Source organism: Columba livia, chromosome 3 (assembly GCF_036013475.1).
Source record: "Columba livia isolate bColLiv1 breed racing homer chromosome 3, bColLiv1.pat.W.v2, whole genome shotgun sequence".
NCBI lineage: Eukaryota > Metazoa > Chordata > Aves > Columbiformes > Columbidae > Columba > Columba livia.
In genome coordinates this window covers 28981679-29007116 of record NC_088604.1, presented here as the reverse complement: position 1 = coordinate 29007116, position 25438 = coordinate 28981679, and the positions used below count along the sequence as shown (strand labels likewise).

Below are 25438 nucleotides of genomic sequence, written 5' to 3'. Positions count from 1 at the left end.
ATTTTTAAAGAATATGGGAACACTGGCTTAGGAAATAATCTTAGAAAATAAAAACTATAAGAAAAAAAAAAATGGTGTTCCAGTCTAGGTTTATTCATTTTTCAATATCTGCAAGTTAAAAAGAAAGAAGGTTCTGGTCTTTCCATAGAATAGTTGTAATATATATACATTGAAATAAAAAAGATTCAAGGACAGGTTGTGAATCAGAATTATAATTAAAAAAAAAAAAATCCATATTTTTTTCCAATAGCCACAAATTCCATTAAATTATACACAGATTTTAAACACAGGAACAGTTGTTTTAATCTTTCAATGGAAAAATAAGAGGCTAGTTTACCATCTTCCATCTTAAAATAAGAAAACATTTTAAGGTCAGTTCTGAAATTGGCACTATTAAATTGAATCATAAATACCTCTTTCCAACTAAACAATAAACTGATATATTGATTTGATGACATTCAGTATTTTAGGTTCTTGGAGATTTGTCTTTTGTAATATTGCAACATAAAAACATTAAATAACCATATTTATTACCATCAGCTTATTCAGTTAAACTCTTTGGGGAAAAAAAAAACCTAACAGATAGAGAAAAAACTCCTTATGTATTTGTTCATCTCATCTTCAGGTGTGTGGAAATGGAGGTAGCTGCTTCTACAATGAAGAAAACCAGACATCTCACTGTGTCTGTGCTCTTGGATGGACAGGACAAACATGCCTGGAGAATATTAATGACTGTGAGGTAAACCAGTGCCAACATGGAGCCACATGTGAAGATGGAATTAATAAATACAGGTACTAACATGACGCTTTCTACACATCCCTTCACAAATAAGTCTATGCCATATGAAGGTATGTTATCTTTCAACAAGAGCTACAATGAGAGTTGTTCTTGCAGTAATATTTTTCTCAGATTATAAAAGGCCTTGAATATTAACTTTCAATAAGCATGCACATTCAATAAGACTGTAGTCTGAAATATTGCACAAGAAGGCCTCACAAGCACTCCTCTTTGCTGGACAAAGTAGTTAAACGAACTACATAAAACCTCAGTTAAATAAATCATCAGTTTTGTAAAATTCACTCCGTGAGCCTGGTATGTGACATGGAGTGATTTCTCTTACTGAAAGCTGAATTATAATTTTTAAGTGAATATTTGAAATGCTGAGTTCCTTGTGGCTATTTTTTTTAGCTATTGACAAAACTGTCAAGTATGTGATTTCTTAGTGAGCTGCAACATGCTCTGAAAATTTGAAACTGGGACTGCATAAAAGTATGGGAAAAAATAAATGGAAAAGGATTTCTTCAATAAGCACAGTTCTGCTGTTCTTATCAGAGTTAAATTATTTATTTTTCCTCTAGAAAAAAACAGAATAACTAAAATCTCTCCATAACGTCAGCAAATGTATTTTGAAAGCCTTTAATTTATGCTGTGCCCTGTACTTAGAAGCACTGTAATTAATATGCTTTAATGTTTCTATTTAGAAAAGGTTGCAATAGTGGACAAAGTTAATATAGAAGTAATTAAAAATCTCTTCCACTCCATCTCTGTTTTTGTAGGATCTTCTGTAATAACAACTGAAATTCCCAAATAAGCACACAAATAGAGATAAGTATATGACTCTCAATATACTGGAGTTAAAAGGAATTTTTGCCACAGAGTCCTTACAAAGTCTATATCCTTCTTTTTTGCCAGCTTGCAGTCAGCTCCCAAATCAGTCATATTTTGACATTTTATTTGACTGATACGTCTGTGGTTTTTCTTTCTGCATCAGGAAAATAATTCTGATAGGAGAACTGACTCATGTTTGCTGTACAAAATCCACTAGCATTTATGGAGAAATTAGTAGGTCTGAAGACTTCTAGTAAAACAAAACCTTTTGAATTTAGCTTGCTAATACAGACTCAAGCTACTGACAGAAAGCAATTCTCACCTTTTCAGTCTTTGAAAGAAAAATTAAATTGACAGATCGGTCCACTTATTTAAGGAACAAAAATACATACCATTAAGCTTCTGATGCTAGATATGTTAGCAGACAGTTTTGTTATCAGAAGACCTGACCCTAGAGCAACACAATTGATTATTTTGCAAAAATAATAGGCAGAGTGTTTACTGTATGACACCTGTTCTGTCAACAGAGCATTGCTGGTTTTCAGTGAGAGTGAAGCATTTTTTTAAGAGAACTGAACTACTCCTTCCTTAAAAATAATGGAATTTCACAAGAGTAATTGTCAGCAAGTGAAATTGTCATTTTCCCATGCAATACACCATTAAAACCAAAAGAATAGGAGAGGAAATGAACGTTTTTGAAACACTCTTGCAATTTACATCTCTGTCCTAAAATGGTATCATTTTTGATAAGGCAGGTATCAATAGCTTTGTTTGATGCAAAGTAGTTTCAGGAAGACATAAGAAAACTGTCAGCAGAATACATGGAGAGTTAGACACGTAGGTGTCGTTAACAGCTCTACTGATGACTATTATAGTCATTCAAAACACCACCTAAAGGTACCTTTATCTCCTCCACTTATTAAGTAAGCCAAAATGTTATACTTTTTTTGTTTGTTTGTTTGTTGTTGTTGTTGTTTTTAATTTATGGAAAATTAGTGTGAACTCCAGACTTTTCTCCTAGTTAAGAAATTTTAACTTCTAAACTAATTATTAAACTTTGGTCAAAATATAGCATTCCAGTGGTGACTTGTTGTAATAATGGTAAGACCAGAAAAACACAGAAAGTATCCACCTCAGCTTCAAGAACATCCCCCTCTTTTAAGCTCTCACATTCCACAAGCTGTAAGGCTTTTCCATATTAGAAATAAAACACTCAGTTTTAAGTAATTTTTTTAACTTTCCCTCTCCTCACCATGGCATATTTTTTCCATCGCATTTTGAAATTACTGTTCCTGGTCCAGACGGTAGCGTCACATAGGTGTATATTTAATACATGCAGAGAATTTCCTTTGAGTCTAGGATGGGGAATTGCTCTGGGTGAAGGAGGAGAACTTTAAAACTATAGTAAAGTATAACACTCAGTACAGCTACATAATAAAAGAAACACAAACGCAGTAATAAGTCTTAGGAATTTAACTCCTTTGGTTTAGTGAGCCTTCTCTTACAACTAAAGTGGCCTCATTCACACTGACACAAAACCTCTTATTAATTCAAATGAATTATTGCACTTCCAGCTGAGTCTGTGCTCTTTGAGATATCGTAAGTTAATCAGCATGCATTTAAAGTGGTAACTTCTCCAAAGAATTACTGCCCCTGGCACTGGATTCATGGTGTAACTGTCAATATGGTTAATCTGGCAGATACCAAGCAATAGACCAATTGCATCCACACACCGAAAGAATGCCTTTACTTTTGGTCATATACACCTGAGAGAAAAAACAGAGAAGATTAATTACCTCAGCAAATAGACGGTGTTATTGCATAAAAAATTTGAACTTTCCTTTCTAAAGGACTTCTATTGGTTCACTGCAGTAGAAGGGAGTGAAAAACTGATTTAACATGGCCCAATGAGAAGCATTTAATGAATAATTAAAGAACTCTTCAAGGAGTTGATCCTTCTGGTTTAAAATACAAGGAGGATTTTATTGTTCTATTCTCTTCACTCTTGTAAATTTATTCCTTGCCATCATTACATTTTGGACAACCAAGATCCTAACTAAATCCTAATAGATATTTTACAGTAGTCTATTTAGTGAAGGGGAGCAACAGAGGAAAAAAAAAAAAAAAAAACAAACCACCACAAACAATTTAAAATTCAATGTAGTTTCCAATACCTGCCCTATTTATCCTGTTTCTTCAGTCTGGTTTCTTCAGTCCAGTCTATTCAGACGAAGTTCTACACTTATCAAAGCCCTGGGAAAGCTCACCAAGGAATATTGATAACTACTAGATTAAGACATTTGAAGAAGATGTATTGCAGGATTTCCCGTTGTTTAAAAGCTCATGACAAACTAATATGCTCTGAGGTCAGCATTTCATGAGTTATTATGCAGGAAAACTTCCCATTAAGAAGCTAGATTTGGTGTACAGCAGAGCTTGAATTGCGAATTCGCTTTTCATTCTTCAGTATACAAATTACAGACTGTATAATTTTGTCTTGAATTAATCTCACTACAAAGAGTAAAGCCTCACCTAGTGACACACTGCTAAACAAAATGCTTTAGAATATGAATCTTTGCATGATACCAGCAATATTATGAAAAGTAAACATAATTTAGATAACTTTTCAGTATCACAAAATCTAAAGGTTCGATTGCTTTATTAATCCTTAACTTTTTTTTCAATTTCTACCAGCTGTTTAAATTAAGCTGTTTGATTAGGTTGTTTTTATATTTAATTTTCCATTTTCAAGTTTATTCATCTTATACCATATAGGCAATTTGACTGCAGGACCTGGTTGACAGTGCCATATAAAGTTAGTGCTATGATATACACAGTTTTCTGTAGCAATAATAGGCTTCTTCAACTAGAGAAAGAGGAAAAATGCTTTTCCTGTCTTTGCTACAACTCCAGGAGGTAGGTGAATATATGTCGCAATTTCTTAGGGAACATCTCTGTAATAAGTTATACAATAGCTTTTCTGCAGAGAATACAGATGCTTACAAAAAGCTAAAGTCAAACTAAGTAACTTTTTACTCCATTTATGAACGTGTGTGCAGTTTATATTTCAACTAGAAAACAAAATAATTAATTCTGAATAAATGCAGTTAATCTTCCTGGACTACTATAATAACAAACCCCACACCGGTATACAAATTCTTTTTAAATTTATTATAGAGAAGTATTTCAGCTTTGCAAAAAATTAAAGCTGCAAATCAATCCATGATTCAAAGCTTTTTTATATCATGTTCAGTATTTTGGTGCTGCTGAAGTATTAATGCAAGGTCATATTCATTAAAATCTAACACGGTGATGTTATTTTTCCTACTACAAGTGTAAAAGACTTAATTACTTAGAGATCATTGGTCTTGATACTATTTCTAAGACAGAGAGAAAAAGATACTTGAAGTTCAGCTATGTCAGTGTAATACCAGCACAGTGTTTAACAAAACTGTGTTCAAGACCCATTTCATAGATTGACTTGTTGATGAAATAATAATATTTATTAAACATCTTGGATAATTTAGAATTTTATCAAAATGTTTAAGCTACAAATAAATGCAGTCAGATGCTCATATCCAAAGCCCACAGAACTGCACTTAGACTATTACACATTAAATTTAAGAAAGAAGTGCAGTGCAATCCATGTCTACTTTTTTGTGTAGTACTGTTGAGCACTTAATGCATTACTGCAAGTGGTAACTATTGTATGTTAATGCTTTTAAATTAATAAAAAATACACCAAATCTAAGGACCTGGCCAGTTTAGACTTTTACTGCATAAAAATAGCTTGTTTTTATTGAAAAATAGACACATCATAAAGTACAGATTCAAAATAAAGACTAAATAATGATTATTACTAATAAATGTTAGCCTTCCTTTTTAGATTTTCCATATATGATGTTATGCACTAAAGTTATTAGTAAACATGTCCCTAGAATTTGGTGTAGGTTGTCATAAATTGCTTGTAAGGCACTTATTGAACTCCTATCACCTCTAAACCTGAGTTTGAATTATAAACAATAAATGAACAATTTTTAAATGTTTTAATCCTCAACACACAGTAAGAAATTAACTTGTTATTAAGAGGACTAGAATACTCTTGTCTTCATTAATGTGCGTGTTTGGCAAATAGTAACAGAACGAACCTATTTCTGCACCATTAGTTTGTAGTTTCACATTGTTTTGGGCTGCTGTCACAGATATGGGCTTGACTAGCTGCATTAGTCAGCCACTTTGTTTCACATGACATGAAGATCCAGTTTTAAAGTTATTTTCTAGTACTGTTTACACTAGAGAAAAAAAACAGACAAAGACAAACAAACAACCAGCAACAACAAATAAAAGAAAAAAAAAATAACTAAACACAACAGCTCATATATATTCAAGAAAACAGCAACTTATACTTAATAGCTAAACCAAGTAAACTTTTCACAATGAAGTGACAAGAGAAAACATCATAATTTTATTTTTCCTGAGCAATAATATGAAATCAAGAGCCTTGATTTATCTGCTACAGGAGATGAGCCATATTAAATTGGAAGATATCCAGTTATAATTTCACCAGGAGAAAAAAAAGACGTTCAATTCTTGGTTTAGATTTATTCAGACACAGAAGCACTGAAAAATATGCTACTCATAACATCATTGTTTGTAGTATGGAATCAGAAATACGAAACTGAAACTAGAAGATTCTCTTTTATATCTTTTCCTATGTAGTTCTGTGGTCTCTGAAGATAAGCTATACAACCAGTAATAGTAAGGAAACGATAGAAAATTCCTTCTCTTAATCCTCTCTTTCCTGTTAAGGAGAGCTGTAGATTAAATATTCTGTTCAATATTACTAAGAGCCATGTTTTCAAAGAAAGATAGAATAGTTGCATTTTCATAATGCACACACTCATCAATACTGTAAAAAAAAATTTTTTTGGCTACATAAAATTTAATGAAGGAAACAAGCTGATTAACTACAACAGAAAACAATGGTATGCCTGTTGTTTCCATACTGAACATTTACTGTTGGTGGATTCAGAAACTGTTCAGCTAAAAGTAACTAAAAGTGTACGTGCTTTGCATTTTTATGTAAATCAACATTTACATTTATCTGTAAAGCAACTGTATGAGAAGATCCATGTGAATTTCATTCCTTTAAAAAAGTGAGAATCAGAATCAGCTGGAAAATTTCTCCTTTGCTAAGGAGCAACCAAGGTTAGAAGAGAGAATACAGTAGCTATACTTGTGCAGGTACTGCAGTGCAGTAACAAAACAGGTGCTGCTAAAGAACTCGCAGACACACTACACAAGATATGGAGAGCTTACTTCAAGCAAGCTCTATTTTGGTTCATGAGCTAGAAACACATTAACAGTTGATGTGCATTAGCTGTACTCTGAGGAGCACATCTACTGATTTAGTTTCAATTGAAATTCATCAATTTTACATGTTCTGATACTTCTCTGCAATGTGATACAAAACACTACAGTTTGGAACAGCCGGGAAGTTTCCTCTTTTCTGATCTGTATAAAATAGTTATACAGCTGCACCTTGAGACACAATGGAGCATAATGCCATGCCTCAGGTATTAAAAAAAAAATTTCCCAGGCATGAAGACAACACAAAGTCAACAAAAGCCTAACTGGGAAGCCTGGACCTTCCTGCAAGCAGCTGGTATTAGTTTATATACATATAAAAATAATAATTGTTTCTCAATAACTTGATGATTGTGCTATTAAAACAATGAATCATTTTATTTTCTAATAGTACCTGGCTTTTCCACAGGCTAAACCATCTCTACACTCAGTCCACTGTAGAGTTCCACATAACAACTAATAATGTGTCCTTATGAAGACACCTTCTTTACTGTAAGCTTCTTTTCGTCACAGCATGAAAAGGAAAAATTGCCTAATTTTCTATCTGCTCTGAAGCTACTCTTGAACACTCAGAGCTGCACTAATGTCCACCGATTACCTTGGAGAAAAAAAAAAAAAATGGATTAAACACTAGGATCTATTCATTTTATACATATCTCTTTTCCCTCTTATTTTTTCTTCAAGAGTATTTCATTAGTATTACAATAGATGGAGCTCCCACAGCATCCTGCCCCTGTTGATCTCCAGTTTGTACACAGACAAAGTTATTTGGTCTTTCAAATTCTGTCTTGCTAAGAAGAAACTACAGGCAAAATTAGAACCTAACTGAACAGAGAACAAAGTATGCCAATGGTGGACATGGTTATAACTTAGTTAGTCCAAAAGTTATATTGAAAAAGCTTTCATGAAATGGCATTCAAAATGATCATGCTACTTTCTATAGGACCCTTTCTGTACACAGTCTTACATGGGGTCTTTTTCCTACTGACTTGCGATTATCCTGTTGGAAATTTGATAGGGATCTAAAAATATCTGAGTGGAAATTCCCACAAATCTAACATAAAAATGCAGGATTAATAAGCAAGGACTGAAGCAAACAGCCACATGAACATTTGTTTCTGTTAAAAATAAGGAAAAAATATCCTTTCTGCCAGATGGATTGGTAGGGAAAATTTCTATAATCAAGGTTTCCTTAACATGTTAGCTCCTTTCAGCTTCTAGATAACACCTCTATGGACCCAGAATATGTAAGATGATTGTAAAATTATCTCCTCCCATGTGAGAACACCTCTGGGCATGATAAGAGGAGGATCAATTGAAGAAAATATTGCCAAATACAAGGGATTATCTAATTTTCTAATTCTATGAGATGTGGATCAGCTATGAGATAATCCAGCTTTGTTTTCATTCACACATTAAAAAAAAAAAAAAAAAGCTTAAAAAAAATCTCTGGTCTTCTACAATTTGTATGTCATTCTACATTGTGGGAAAAAAAAATCCAGCTCAATTTCTTTAAAGTTGTATAGATTGTTATTTTTATTTTTTTTCAGCTATAGATAGAAATTGCAACCTTTGCATCTAATGATAAAGCAATTTTATACTGATTTAATGTCCAGAGCAAACAGGATCTAATATTGTTTTTCTTTTAGAGGCAATGTAGCAAACAGCTAATAATTTTCATAAAAGAAATTCTTAAAATGCATAATACGGTTTATACCAGTTTTCTATTTGAGTATTGTTATTGTAAGCTTGGTATTAAAAAATATATAGCTACTAGTTTGCCCCATTTATATAGCTAAGATTCTGGTTATTGTGCAGTTCCATTTAATTACTGCAATCAGTCTATATGAAACCAAGCTGCTTTGTGACAATTAAAGGTACAGAAAGAAGACTGGAAAAAATTGCAATCAATTTGTGAGTAATTCAAAGTGAAAGTATTGTTAACATTATTTGCCATTATTTACCTATATATTCAAGACTGGGGTGTTTGTTTCTTTGTTTGTTTGTTTCTTTGTTTGTTTGTTTGTTTTCTCCTCTCATTACAATAACAGGTGCATATGTCCCCTTGGTTACACCGGTGAATTTTGTGAACTTGATATAGACAATTGCATTGGAAACCAGTGTTCTGAGCATGGTTTCTGCCAGGACCACTTGCATAATTACAGCTGCAACTGTGTGCCTGGATATGAAGGACTCCTCTGTGAAGCTGAAATTAATGAATGCTCAAGTTCACCTTGCAAAAATGGAGCTACTTGTATGGATTTAATTGGCCACTTTTCATGTCATTGTGCAGCCGGGTTCAAAGGTAAGTTTTCTTTATTGAAGTGCTTTTTACTATAGATGTGATTGACCAATTCTATGCAAGCAATGTTTATATGTTTTTTAATAACAATTTTTAAATATATAAAATATGAATATTCTAATATTTGTGTGTTTGTATTACTTCCAAGACTTTTAACTGAAATAGCATGGAAACCTCTAGAGCATGAGCTTTGATGCCATTGGAAAAAAATAAAAGTTTCAAAGCAGTGTTAATTATATTATTTTTATCTCACTGTTAAGCGGTCTTAGGTATCACTGATTTAGTTACACACAGGCTGATAAGAACAAATGTTTTTGTACAGAACAGGAAAATCTAAGCATGAGGAGGTATGAGATCAGCAGTATCATCTCTTTCCATGTACAAAATAGGAACAGTTACATTTGAGTGAGTTGTTCAGACTCCCCCTCGACTCAGCAGAGACATTACATCTGCCTATCTTAGACATCTGTTCTAGGATGAGATGGGCTGCAGACTTCTGCATTGGGTTGGATGAATCCCACACAAACTGACAAGGGGATTCCTTTTTGTCCTAATTTGCTGGTTTGGGTGAATATTCTGATACTCAGACCACATGTGAGAGGCAAAAAATAATTTTGGATTCACCAGTGCTGAAGTTCTGCATTCACAGCCTTTAATCTAAAACACAAACATTATTATTCTGAATGTTTCTCTATCTTTATTGGCAGTTTGTGGTATACTACCACTAACAAAGAAAAAAACAAATAGTGTAGTATGCACAGTGCCATCTGTACTTATCAACCATTAATTCACATCTTATTTTCCCGAGTTGCTGAGAGCTCTTGCTCCAATGCGGGCAGCATGCAACAGTACTAGATTTGTAAGTCCCAGTTAGATCACTGAAATCACACATGTATTTTGACCTTTCTGGGTCACTACTGAAGTGCTGAGCTATTTAAGTAATTACGTGTTTGTGATATACATTTCCAGATATCTTGTTCTCAGTTCGAGTTCAGTATATAATTTCTTGGTCATTTAAATACACATTTAATAAATACATTTCCTCTTCATGTTTATTTATTAATAAATGTGTAAAAAAACAGAGTATTTTCCCTGAGGTGGCCTAAAAACCATTCAGATAGCACTACCAAATGTCTGACTGCAAGAAAAGAGAAAAAAATACTTGGCTCACCTGTACACAATCTAACATAATATATTTCCATTTCACTGCTGAAACTTCAACTCTTATTTTGTATTTTCCTGACCTTCATGGGAGACTTCAGCCACACCAGTATCTACTGCAGGGACCATACTTGGAAGAGTCTCATAGCATAAAGTCCTGGAGGGAAGAGGGGCCCAAGAAAGCCTGTTGCCTCCTCCAAGCTCAAAAGTGGCTCATGTCAAAGAGCAAGAAGTTAGGAAAAAAAGCCAGGAGGCCTGCATGGATGATCAAGGAGCTCCAGGCCAAAATCAAACACAGAAAAAGAAAGGTACAGAGGGTCGAAGCAGACACAGGTAACCTGAGAGGACATATAAAGACATTATCTGAACATGCAGTGGGAATGTCAGGAATGACAAAGCCCAAATGTGGTTGAACCTGACAATGGATGTGAAAGGCAACAAGAAGGGTTTCTACAGGTATGTAAGTGACAAAGGGAAAAGTAGGGAAAATGTGGATCCAGTTTTCAATAAGGTGGGGACTTGATGACACTCAACATGGAAAAGTTTTTAGGTACTGAATGTTGCCTTTGCCTCAGTCTGTAGTAATAAGACTGTCTTTCTGAAATCCAGTGGACTGGAGACCATAGGGAAAGTTTGGAGCAAAGAAGGCATGAAAGAGGTGCAAAAGGCTCAGATCAGGAAATACTCAGGCAAACTAGATACACCTAAGTCCTTGATCCCTGATGTACTGCATCCACAAATGCTGCGGGAGCTGGCAGATGTCATTATGAGGTCACTGTCAATCAACTTTAATTGGTCGTGGTGATTAAGAGAAGTGCCCAAAGACTTGAGGAAAACAGATGTCACTCCCATCTTCAAGAAGAGCAAAAAGGAAGACCTGGAGAACTGCAGGCATGTCAACCTCACTTTGATCCCTGGGAAGGCAATGGAGCAGCTAATCCGAGAAACCCTAAATGCCAAGAAAACCATCTGCAATAGTCATCATGGATTCACCAAGGCCTAGTCATGTTTGACCAACTTGATGAAGTCCTACAACGATACGTCCGACTTGGTAGATGAGATAAGAGTAAAGTATTTGTCTACCTCAACATCAGCAAGGTTTTTGGAACTTGTTCTGACAATATCCTCATGAAAAAGCTGATGAAGTCTCTGCTGGACAATGGGATGAATCGAATACTGGTTGAACAAATAGTCCCAGAGGGTGGTGATCAGTAACATGAAGTCAAGCTGGAGGCCAGTAACTAGCTGTGTACCCCAGGGTTCAATAGTGGGTCCAGTCCTGTTTAATATCTTCATAAATGATCTGGCTGATGGGTTACAATGTACCCTCAGCAAATTGGCGAAAGACATAAAAATAGGAAGAGTGGCTGATATACGAAGAGGGTTATGCTGCCATCCAGAGGGACCTTGGCAGGCTGAAGAAATGAGCTGACATGGATCTCATGAAGTTCAAGGAGAAGTTCCAAGTCCTGCACCTTGGGAGGAATTACCCAAGCACCGGTGCATGCTGGATGCTGAGCAGTTGGAAAGCACCTTTGTAGAGAAGAATCTAGGGGTCTTGGTGGACATCAGGTTGAATGTGAGCCAGGGACATGTCCTTGTGATAAACATGGCGAATTCCTGGGCTACATTAGGCAGCATTTTGCCAGCAAATCAAGAGAAGTGATGCTTCCCCTCTACTCAGCATTGGCGCTGAGACCGCACCTGGAGTACTGTGTCCAGTTCTGGGCTCTCTGGTACAAAAGAGACATGGAAAAACAGGAGTTGTGAAGTCCAGTGAAGGGCCATTAAGATGACTAAGGGACTGGAGAATCTCTCCTATAGGAAAGGCTGAGTGACCCAGTGTTCAGCCTGGAAAAGGCTCAGGGAGGGGATCTCATCAATGTATATAAATACTGGAAGGGAGGGTGCAAAGAAGATAGAGTTGAACTCTTTTCAGTGGTTCACAGTGAGAGAACCAGATGGAATGTGCAAATTGAAACATGGGAGGAGCTGTCTGAACATCAGTAAATACTGTTTTACTGTTAGAGTGACTGAACACTGGTACAGGTTGGCCATGGAGGCTGTGGCATGTCCATCCATAGAGACATTCAAAAGCTGTCTGGACACGGTCCTGGGAAACTGGATTTAGGTGTTCCTCCTTGAGCAGGGAGGTTGGACAATATGACCCCCACAGGTTACTTCTAGCCTCAACCAATCTGTGACTTTGTGAACATGAGGACTTGCTTGTATAAATGATACAATGATATATTACTGGAAAAATATTTTTATTATCGTTACATTATCACACAATGAAGTATTATATAATAGCATTCCCACAGAAGCAAACTAAAGGAAAAAAGAAATTTCACAATATTACTCACTTAGTGTAACTTATTATCACATGTACTGAATATATTGAATCTTGACTTTTCAGAGTATAAACCACAAACAATAAATAAAAGGTTGTTTAAACTTATAAAATGTTATCACTACCCTAGCAATTCCATTTTTATATAGTCTCTGACAGTTTATGATCCTGGGATATTTTCCAGCACAAAACAGATTTGAAGTTCAGTCATAACTACATGATATGAATCAGTGAAGAGTATTTCAGTGTAATACTAAAAAAGCACATTTATTCCTATCTCATTTCTTTTTGTATGTGTGTTCGTTAAGTCTTTTATCTGTAATTCAAATTTTTGACATATCCAGATGTACTTAATTTTTCTTCATAAAAAGTAAATTTATTTTCAGATGAAATATCAAAGGCAACAGTAAATAAACTAAAGAGTAAAATAGAAGTTATTGTTGCTCAGGGTTCTGTGCATCTTTGGGAAACTATTATACTTTGTGTACAAGGATTCATAGATTTGCAAATAAGCCGTAAACTCCCAGTCACCAACTTGTTTTCTCTCCTGCTATTAAATGAATCCCTTAGTACTCTTTGATACAACATTAGAATCAGAAGCAAAATTGGCTAGGGACCCCTTAGGCACTGTAATGGGACCCCTAATGGCTAGGGACCCCTTAGGCACTGTAATGGGACTTGTCAACATGAAAAGCATGATCTGATTTGGTAAAAAGCAAGTTCATAAAAAATCCAAGGCTTGTGTGTTTGCATAGTAAAAACAAATACTTTGTAACATCATGCACCACAGTCTTTCCTTTTGAACTGTAAGTTGTATTTGTGATGGCAACTTTAATATGGAGACATTTTGTATGTATCTGGAGTACTTTACATCACCTACAAGAGAATTTGGCCAATGTCAGACTTGGAAGTTTGCAGTATGGTCTTTGAAGATTGAGTAAATATTTTTTTTCAACAAAATTATTCCGTCCTTTTTATCATGGGATGACCCTCTATATTGCCCTCTCCAGGCTCAGTTCTTCAAATATAATTGTTTACCTTCAAAGTCATTTTCAGTCTATTCCTTCTTCCCTATGTTTGTGTTGATCTCAAAGCGTCAGTGTTCAGCATCAAATGACTCCAGCTTTCTTGATGACTGGTATTTCTGAACAAATAACACTGTGCTTCATTTCTGGTTCAAAAGAAGATCTTGGAAGTATTTGAAAAAAAAGGCTGCCTTTATATAAACACATTCTTCATTAAACCTCTTTTTGTTTGTATGCCTATGAAAATGTGAAGATGGCTGCTGAGAGCTCTAAGCAGATATGCAGTGTAGCCTCATTGGTTTCTCTTGAGGGTTTGCATCTATATCACATTGATTGTATAGTTAAGATTTGGAAAATATTTTTATTTTTAATATATACTGTAACTCACATAGCAAGATACTGAAAGATATTACCCATGTGTAAGTAACAAATAACAGTATTAAGAGCCATCACCAATGTAAGCCTCCCAGTAGCTTTTTGAGTTTGACATTATCATATGCTATATGTGATGCTCTTCAGTAATTTTTCTTTTTGTCCAAAAGATGAAAATGCAATTAGGACATTTTTAGTATCTTTTAATTACTTTAAATTTCTGTGCTTTGTTTTTCTACAAATACATCAGACAAGTCCACTTAACATTTGGAGTCTGTCTGAGAGGTTTAAATCTTTGTACTTTCAATAAGTTATTCCTTCGTTTTAAGTTGTTTGGATATTTTTTAAACAGTGTGACCCTTCTGTGGTAGATATGAACAGGTATCCCTAATGCCATTAAGAAAAACAAATTAAGTGTGAAAACCAAACCTTTTCAACATCAGTAAATTTAGGAATATTTAACCCCTGTAAAAATAAACTCTAGAACAGCTGATGGATACCCAAATACATAATGAAGAGTGAACCTGTTAACAAAGAGCAGCAAGAGCAAGTCTGCTCCACAATGTGCACCACAAACCAGGATCCAAGGATAACCCCAGTGCAGGCACTGCTATCACTTAGCAAGGCATAGCCCTGCAGCATCTAAACAGGGTGGGTAGAGCAGAGGCTGGTAACAGGTACCTCACAAGCCCCAGGCATCACAAACAATGGACCAGGTCCAGGATCTGTCTGTGGAAGCAAGTTAGAAGCAGCATGAGACAGAGCCAGAGACAAAGCTCCAACGAACATTCAAGAGGTGCATCCCAAGAGAAAAATTACCTACAGTGTGGGTTGAAGTTCATTCTTGAGACACGGCCAAAGGCAAGACTGGAAACAGGCACACCTACAGAATAACTCAGGCCAGACTGAGTGCTTACTGTTGAGTACGGCTGAGCTGAAACAGCTCGTTGGACAATAGACAGGGTGTGTGGGAAGTTCCCAGGTAAGGCTACTCGGGGCAATTAGGGCCTACTGGTGTTTTAAAGGCCCTAATACTTACTTATCCTTGCAGGGTCACTTGAAATTATAAAATTATTATTTCTGCTGCACAAAGGAAGGCAATTGGGTTCAGCTGGTTTGTTCACATACCCTTTCTGCATTCTGCTTACATTTCCATTCATACAGTTCCTATTTTGATAGGGCAAGGCTATACTGTTAGCACATCTCCAGCACCAAACAGAGCTGGGTTGGTCTGGGTGTGTGGCTCAGGGCATCCATCAGTGAAGCCTGCATGCAGGCTTTGGCTTTTTCTTCTTGAGGATCCTGACTGTCATTGGCACCCTATCTCAATGCAGTTTGCCTGTCAGATATACAGTGTAATCCCATGGAGAGAGATGAGCTGGGCACTTGGCTGTTTATAGCTGAAGAGCCACAGACTTTCTCCAAGTTAAAACTCTTTCAGGGTATTTAAGCCAATTAAACAGTTTAAGATGAGATTACATAAATCTCTCTCAATTTGGAACAACTAGTCACATAAAGGTTTACACTGCACGAAGTAAATAAATTTTTTAAAAAAATTGTTTCAGATTTTTAAATACTTCAACTTCTTACACAGAAAAGACCTTGAATAAAAGAAAAAAATCAACCAAATATGTAGAAAAACATAGTTGAGAAAGGGAAATGTTAGTTAAATTCACTAAGGCCACACCTGGACTGTCTCGCTTTTTTATAACTGCATTTATGCAAAGTAAGAAGAAATGTTACTCAGGCTGACACCTCTCTTATACATCATGATAACATATGTTGCTTAGAAAGCAACAAAATTACATCATTTGTTCTTAAGTATGAGACTTGAATGCTTTATGTCTATATACATTTTACAGAATGGTCCACAGTAAGGCAGAAGTGTTGTGAAGACAACCTTTGAATATATATTGTTTGGATAGTACTTCAATTTTTAAAACATTTTTTTTTTTTTCCCCAGCAGTAATTCATTAAGATTACATTGAGTAGAATTTTAAATAATTTGCTTGTCATCTGATCTAGGAATAGAGAGATTCCTCTCATGTCTTGAAATAATATTTTCTCAAGTAAGGAGTTCTGGTTAAAATAAAAAATATTCTTAGACATCCTTTTATTAGTTGTGGTCATTCTATCTGCCTTTGCATTGTCAAATGTCATATTCTACTACGCCTATAAAACAAAGGTTGGTATAAACTGTGTGTAAATGAAAATTTGCATTTTGCTTTTACTTTTGAAGTGAAGGAATATTCAATGAGGCTTCATCCATTATATTTCTGAAAAGGACTATTTCTTTGTTGTCTTTTATCTCCAGATATATTTATCTGAGAACTTCACAATGTCTCCATTTGCTAAAGTAGCACAATTTTTTTTAAACCAAGTAAGTTACCTCAGTAATGCTGGTGGAAGACTAAATATCTTTGCCGATTTTTTTAATGTTCGTGTATTCAGGTCCTTAGGCTCTTCTCAAGGTTTTTATGCTCTTACAAAATAATCTGTTTCTTGTGTATCATCAATGTGCCTGTAGAAAATGTTACTGTCAAACATCAAGACCACACAGTCTGCAAGAGTCACAGGCTTTCCTAAGCAGTCATGATTTTTTTTTTTAATGTATTTTAAGAACACTGATTTTTATACAGGATAAAACATACGATAGAGTTAGAAGGAGTAGAATAGGCTCACAATCATTTTTAAGATTCTCTTTGTACTTCAGAATTTGGTGACATGATTTCTGTAAATTGTTTAGGAATTAAGACCTTAAGATATGATTTATTAAGTAACTATTTAAATATTATGTTTTACTACTGATTATATTTGGATGTGTTGTATTGATGTTAACCATAAAGCATAAAATGAAAAATATTTATATTAACATATTTTGATGTTGAAAGTAGTTTGTAGCCAATTAGTGACTTTTATCTGATGTTCAAAGAAGGTTCTCACTATCCATTTCAAATGTGTAGTTGAGATTAGCTGCATGCTGAAAAAAAAAGGTCTTCTCTGTACATATCCAGCTTTTTTTGTGTTTGAATACTCAGAAAATACAGTCTCTCAGTAGCTTCACAGAGTCTTTGAATATCTCTGAAATATTTAAAAAATACTGTTCATATATTGCCTTTGTCCTCTGAGGACATTAATTCTTAAATTTCCCTAGCAGCTGTTTTCAAGAAGTTCTGGGACATGCCCTTTGTCAGGTGCAATTACCAGGTTAATGACACTCCATGTTATGGCACATAACCAGAAGAGCTAGCAATTCTCTACAGTACACAAAAAGTAATTACCTTTATTTTACTACATGTGCATTTGATTGACCAAAATTACACTAAAACTTGAAGGCTTTTCCAAGTTTTAACACGATTCATAAGAGAGAAATGCTATTCTCCTTGCCTTTTCTGAGATGTACAGAATTACTAAAACTGCAGTTAACACTTAGATGAAAAATAAAATCATTTTTTCATATCTGGAAATGGTTTATTTTTCAGTGGCTGGTTAGTAAAATCAGAAGGGAAAAAAGTGATCCTGAAGGAATGGTAAGAGAGATGTATAGAAATTAAAGTCTTAGTTGTGTATGTCAACAATATTGCAAGTTTGTCAGAAAAAAAAAAAAAAAAAAAAACAAAAACCAAAACAATCAATGAACTATCTGTATTTAATGTGTTAACAGCATTTTCAAGGGAAATATAACAGAAAGTTTGATATCTTTCTAAATCATTCTGCAAGTACCGTTAGCTAGCACAATTTGTAAATCAGTTTGTGATTTTCACAAATATTTTCATCAGTTATGAGAAAGGTATTCTCAGTGCTTAATAACTCAGAAGAGGCTGAGTGGCATGTAATTGTTTCTTTGTCAACTGAAGTAATTTAGCTGTAATAACAGCCGCCAGCATAAAAACAACACCTTTATCAGAACAGGATTTTTTTTTCTCCATTTCCTTATTCTCCTAAATGAAGAATGGAATTCATATACATCTAGCATGCCCACAGGTAAACAATAGCATAATAACTGAAACCAGACAGTTTTCTGCTAAACAAGTAGAGCATGCGTATCTCTACTGTACAACATTAGTTTGGACATTTGGGATTAATTGTCTAAATTGGAACTAAATCTTTTAATCTATGGAGTATTGCAATATAGATTAATACATTAAGAAAAAACTCTACTCATTGAAGTCCTAAAATAATGAGGGTTAGTGGCATGACATCAGAAATGAAGTTCAGTTTCTGATGCCTCTGGTGAGAATTTCTTAGTTTTAGATTAGATCAGATTTTTTTTTTTTTTCCTAAATGAAGATACAAAATAAATCACCTTTTTCACATCCTTTCTCATACTGATAGAATCATTATGCTTCCTGTCAGACTTGGAATGGGAGAATGGTTTTTACTCCCTTTTCAACTTTTCTACACACAAACTGTTTTTGTCACTACTCCTTAACACAGCTAAAGCTCCAATGTTTACCTCATGTCCCATATTCCTCTAGCCTTCATTATTTCATCATCTTCTCAGGACTCCCCAGGTGTTATATCATTTCACATGGTTAATTCAAAACATGGCCACAGAATTTACCTTTAGATCACGTGCCATTTTGCTTTTGAATTGCTCAAAGGGTTTACCTTGCCTGATACATAATATTCTCTGTTCTTTTTTGGAAATACTCCTCAGTTGACAGCTATCCTCTGTATTTTTGTTCTTTTATCTTATTTCCTACCTTCCCATCAGGATTTTCAGCCTGAATGACCAACTTATGGTACTGTTGCAGCTGTCAATGATTATTGTCCATTTTATCCCCACAGGACTATTTTCTTGAGACTGAGTACAGTATATCCAATATTGCATTAGATACTGGCATTTGGGGAACTGAATTTTACCCTAAATGCTCAATTTTGAAGTATATATCTGCAGTTAGAAGCCTACAAGTAGATGACTCATTTTCATGCTGAGTGCCCCACCCAATTTTCTACCCCAAAAAGAAAAAAAGATCAAAGGAGACGGATAAGAACAGTTCACAAGATATTGTAGTTGTACCTGTTACAGCCATGTCTAAAAATTATAGTACTATCCAGTTCAGTAAGATACATTTGCCACCTTAGATCCAAGAGGAAAGCAGAGCCATCTTCACAACAATGTAGTAAGAACTTCACAGATCTTAGATATAATGAGTAAATGAGGATGATGGCATTCCATTATTTTCCTTAGAATTGCATGTGCTTTATTTTAAACTTTTATCTATTAGGAGTACACAGCAAGTCAAGGGAGGTAAAAGAATCTGTTTGAAAGAGTTTTTCTTGTATGTGCTGCAGCTTACCCATGGCTTGTGGCCAGATTATTTACTTCTAGAACAAACTCTGCACTACTCTCCAGTTGTCTACGCAGAATAAAAGAACAGATGCCAATGCTTTTCCATATATCTTCCTCAAAAGACACCTACCACAATCAGGGATTTGACTGTGGAAATTGATCTGAAGTGGAAAACATAAAGAAAGCAAAATATCAGAATTAGATCAGAAAGGTTGCACATATCGCTGTTACCTTATCAGCACTTCAAAGAAAATGTAAAAAACTAAAATAACTTAGACAAGGATTTATACCTTGGCCAGTTCTGGCTGTCTGTATTCCTCACTGGTGTCACAGCACACTCTCAGCAGCACTCAGCAGCTGCTGCTAGGAGATAGCTTTTTAGTTTACTGAATTACCTGAACTCTCCCTGACCTCTGCTTGTGTCTCCACCTTTTCATCTAGATATCTTGAAGTTTTATGAAAAATGCAGAGAATGTTTAGAGAGAGGAAAAAACCTTAATGGGAGCCACCTTGTCATATTTATGCATGGAAGAGAACCTCAGTGATACTATGGGCTTCTCCAGTGAAGGTCTTTATATCTAATAGATTCACAAAATACGGGTTTTGAGAGCTGACTATCTTGGTTCTTGTGATTATATGAGAGGACATGTATGTGTTGTGTAGATAAGAGACCAAATATTTTCTGCAGTTCAAAGAATTCAGAGGAATTTCAGCATTCAGTTTGGTTTTATCTTCTTCTGTGAGTGAGGCTGACAGAAAGCCCAGCATGCTTTGTACACAGTTGACCTGTGACAAGTACTGAACATATGATTTACGTCCATATTCCTGTGTCTAGAAATAGGTTTTCTGTTAAAAAACAAAGCAACCCCTACTGTAGATTACAAATTTACATTTCACTATACTTTCTACCTTTGCTCCTAATTATTTAATTCCCTCTCATCTATATTTTGCTACATGAAACCTTCTTCAGTGACATGATTGCCCTCCTCTTTTGTATTACATGGAGAAAGAGAAATATGTAGTACCACAGCACCGACACTTTTCTGTAGAATATAAGTCGATCTCTACTGTTATGCACAACGGTTTGTAAATTAGTGTTTGTGTGATTTTCATATGCAATGATACTTTGCCATTCTTTTTCAAAGCAGACAGTGAGTGAAATGAAAGAAAATTATTAACACAACAAAATTTGCCAGAATATAACAATTTTTATAATGCTAGAATGCTCCAGGATTATGCATACCCTCAGTAGGAAACTTTCTGTTTTCCTGATTGCCATGCTTCCAACATTGCCTGTCAAAAGGAACTGTCTTGTAACCAATGAAGCAGAAAAAATTAATGAGATAAAGGATGTTTATCAGTATCTTTGTGTGCTCAGTAAATGCACCTTGGCCAGTGGGGTCAGCATTTAGAATGTAACAACCTCATAGTCCTTTTTCATTACAAATATGTCTCTATGATTTGAACACATCAGCACTTATTTTTTTATTATTAATCTAAAATTTCAGGAGAAACATGTTCTGTTCGCATGAATGAGTGTCTAGACAGACCGTGTTGGAATGGAGGAGCCTGTAAAGAGGACATAAATGGCTTCAAATGCATCTGCCCCTCTGGTAAGCATTTATAGATTTTATACAATTGCTGGTTTTGCATAGTCTGTGAGTTTTACAGTTGTTACTCAGGTGCTATGAAGTCTTGCATGATGAAAGTGTTTTGCTTACATTTTGAAAAATAGCTATTTATTTAGACTAATAGAAAGGAAAATTTTCTCAATGAGTGCCCATAACAACTTGCCGTGACCTAATTTAATAAATAATAGATCATGAAGTACTTGTAGTACTGGAATATACGTTCCTCTAAAAAAAAAAAAAAAAGAAAAAAAAAAAAAAAAAGGTGCAGGTTTTAGACAGCAAAACGTGTAGAAATTGGGCAAACATCCAAAATCCCAGTCTTTGGAATCCTATTCTGCTGGCCACATTACTCACACCTAAAGGAACTGAAGACTGCTCTAAACTATGTATGACCTCTGCCTGGTTGCCAGAGCATGGGCATTTTGTGCCACCTGAACTGTATTTAAGTATCCAAGATATTGTATGAGGCTGGAGGATATGGTACAGGATATAAGGGATATCCAAGATGGGTTAGGCCAAGCGGCAACTGAACTAAGCACAAAGTGTAAAAAGACCCAGCAAAATAAAGGGCGAAAGAAATATGATGTTGAAGATTTTTCTTTGCTAGTTATATATAGATTGTATAACCTGGGATTTCTATGTTTCTGTATGTTGACTAAGAAAACATAGAAAAGGGTGGGTTAGAAATTCCCGATCTTAGAAATCCTTTGACCAGGATCAGCAGGCTTTCTCAATTTTTTTTTATAATCATTGTGGCCAAAGGAGACTGGGGTAGACACTTAGCAAATGGTAAGTTCATTCATTAACATGGATAAGAAATTACTGATAAATTCTAAAATGGTTTTTGACATATGCATTTGCAAGCTCAGTGTTACTACGCAAAATAAGGCCAGAAGAATGACTTTTATATAGCCATGGTCTAAGAAGGCTTACAGTACCAGGATATTTGGAAGAGAGACTGATAATGATCAGTAAAACCTGGAAATGTAAGAGTACTGAAACACAAGTGTCCAACCATCCCTCTCAAGCAAAACAACTGATTTAAAGAGGACTTTAATGTACTTAATATCAAGAGATCCTTAAATGCTTTAAGGGTGGTATCTTGACCAGTTGGGAACTGAAGACAATACTAAGTTACATCTTCAAAGGTAAGATGATGCTTTTGTGTTTGTTGCTTCATTGGGACAAATCTAGGCACAGGTTCAAGTGTTTTACTGAATAAGAGCTGTAGCTAAATATGGACACAAACATTATCTCCTTTGTTCCTCTGAGATGGAGGTTCTCACATTCAATTCACTGCTTTGCTATCTCATTTTTAACCCCCATCCTAATTTGCTAACACTCTTACATTCAGCAGATTTTAGACAGAAACATCCTGAACCTCTTTTGCACAGCAGAATGTGTCAGTGATAGTAAAGAAAATTGTTGTGACATTGTCTTAGTAGGCTGTTTGTGCTTGTAACCCACAGTAAACCAGAGGTTATCTGTATAAATTATTATTTCTTTCTGAAAAGAGTTAAGGCTTTCTCTATAGCTATTTACAGCTACCTTATTAATATAATGGCAAGATGGATTAGAGAGGAGGGAAATTGTGTGGTGATGTACATACCTAACAAAGAGCTGAAAAGAGCAGAAGTTTAATATAAATGTGATATGGATCTCCTTTCTGCCCTTGGGTAAATTAATTAATATCCCAGTTCATATTCTCTAGGTGAAAGTGCAGATAAACAAATGTAACCATCTCACAAAGATATTGCAATGATTACACAGATAATGTATGTAAATTGCCTGAAAACAAAAATCACTACATTACTGGTTACTTTTACTGCTAGCTTGGTTCTAACAAGAGTATCAGTTCACAAGACAGTTAATTCAAGCTAATCCTTAAGTGAAAAACAACGATTTATGCCTTTATTTATGGCATTGACAACCAGTGTCATATTGGATTTCTGGAAAAAAAAAAAAAGGTTTTGTTCATCAGAGGATCTGTAGTTGCTGGTTTTTAGCAAGTAACAGTAAATAAATAAATAAGAAGAACTTGGAATAAATCACATATATTCAGTAACAAAATACAACAGAGCACAGAGAATTTGGATATGCCCTAATGATCAAATTCTTGTAAATGAAAATACTTGTAGCTGCAACTGTTTGACTAGACCACCAATAATGTGTTTTTCACTGCCTGTTTTTCTTTGTAATACATTTTTATTCATTAGATAGGTGGCTGTTATCTTTCCACTTCTCTGCTTTGCCTGCTGTTGTCTGAAATAGTCTCTGGTTGCATCCTATTTTTAGGTGCATGGCTATGTCTTCCCAGATTACCCTTTTCAATATTATCAAATATGCTACAAAAAATGAGTGTAAATAACTTTATATGCAGTGGAGATTTTATTTCTATTTTTATTTAAAAGGAATTGTAACTTTGTTTTATTGGATACAGCTTAAGACGCCTTTGCTGGGCAAAAAATATGTCAGTAGCACCTCAGCCATGTCAAAAGTGAGCAGCACTGTTTTTTAACTTTGATTAAAAAATTAAAAGGTGACAGAGTTAGGAGTTGTATGCATTAAACTTTAATGAGTGTTTTTCTTCAAATTATACCACATCAGAGTGCCATTTGGGATATGATAGCATAAGTTATCTTGATATTCAATTTAGAAGGAAAAGGATGAATTTGCTTTTTTTTCTCCCCTTCAGAAACTCTCAATGCTAGGCTAAGATAAATCTGGAAAGACTCCTAAAGAGTTTTGTATTATCAGTGGGTGAAGATAGCTTAATGAATGATCTTGGTATGGCTTAATAGTGAAAAGATGCTGCATAAATAATAAACATATATGTTTTGAAAGGAAAATGTGTTTTATATCTTCTTTTACCTTATACAGTTTATTTGTGCAAAGTGGATGTATAATTAGGAATTTTTACTATTAAGATATATATTTTTTTCAAAAGCTCATGTGGTTACACATGATATATAGTGGTCTATCTGGAAATGCATAACTGCTCCAATGAGGATGCGAACATGATGGATGAAAGACTGGATTCTTCACTGTGCTGTGTGGCATATACATTTGAATGGATCTGAAGAAAACAAGTTAATTAGCCTGACTAACAGGCAAGGTTCATTAACCTGACAAGAAAATTATGCTAATAGCTATGCTGCTCCTGGTACTGAAGTAAGCTCTTTCAGATATTGTACCTTTTTTTAAAGTACTATGTTTATGAAGTCCAGAGCTACTAACATATAGTGTTCATCTGGAGTTAAGAGAATTCCATTGTCAGAGATTATAGACTGAACAAACTGATTTTGATTAAGACTTGTGGTCTTCCATTTTTATTTTATTTCAAGAAGAGTCTGAAGTGGGAAATGCCTGTAGCATGAGCAAGGGACTTCTGCTTTGCTGGGTAATCCTCCAACAGACCAAACTCCAGTCTGCCATGCTTATGTTTGTATGAATTTTCCAAGACAGTCTCTCATAAATGCAAGTGTGAAGACCTCAGTACTTTCTCCATTGGAAATTCCAAAGCTGTTGTTTTTTTTTCCATCACCAATAGTCACTGTGTTAACAGAAACCAAGGCACACTATCATTGCACACTTCTGTAATTAGTCCATAGAAAATACTGAACGCTTACTGTTGGATGCAGTAAAATGAGAATTTCTTACAATACTGATGTTCTTCAATGTATTAAGTATATTTATATTATGTTTCAAAAAGATAGATGTATTTGAATTTAGCACAGCACCTACACCTTTCCACAAGAGCCCAGATACTTTGTTTTTAATTTTGAGAAATATTGATTTTTTTGTAAGCATTATATTTCTTATTTTTGAATGATTTATGATACTTCTATCTCATTTTAATTACTCTATGGAATATTAGTGAAAAACTTATTCACATCAGTCATAAATTCAATAGGATACTTCAGTAAGAACCTTCCAAAAGAAAATCTAATCTCTGAAAAGTTTGTGCTATATATGGGCATTAAAACAACAACAAATAATATCAAAGTAATTTTTATTTATCTAAAACAAAATAATATGGGTTTTTAATAGCTTTAGAATAGTAATATACACATCACATAAATTTGAATATAATTCATCACATAAAAATAAATAAGCTACACTGATAGATTTAAAACATTACAGTTATGAATAATTTAAAATGGTTAAAATATGCTGCTTATTTTTAAAGATCAAATTCTGCCCTCTCTATGGCAAAATTTTCCTGTTACTGAAATTTTCACTGTTTTTACTGAATTCTTTCTTTACAGATTCACATTTCATTTCTCATTTGTGCAGAAAACATTGTCTCTAAAATATGAGTAGGT

At 34.7% G+C, this 25438-nt stretch overlaps 1 protein-coding gene across 1 annotated transcript in view; it reads left to right on the top strand.

Annotated features, from left to right (window-relative positions):
* EYS (eyes shut homolog) overlaps positions 1-25438 on the top strand; it is an 870368-nt gene that overhangs the window by 183754 nt on the left and 661176 nt on the right. Inside the window, exons 10-12 of the mRNA XM_065056200.1 lie at positions 626-792; positions 9028-9281; positions 20991-21095. Coding sequence (XP_064912272.1) covers positions 626-792; positions 9028-9281; positions 20991-21095 — 526 coding nt within the window. The remainder of the gene's footprint in view (positions 1-625; positions 793-9027; positions 9282-20990; positions 21096-25438) is intronic.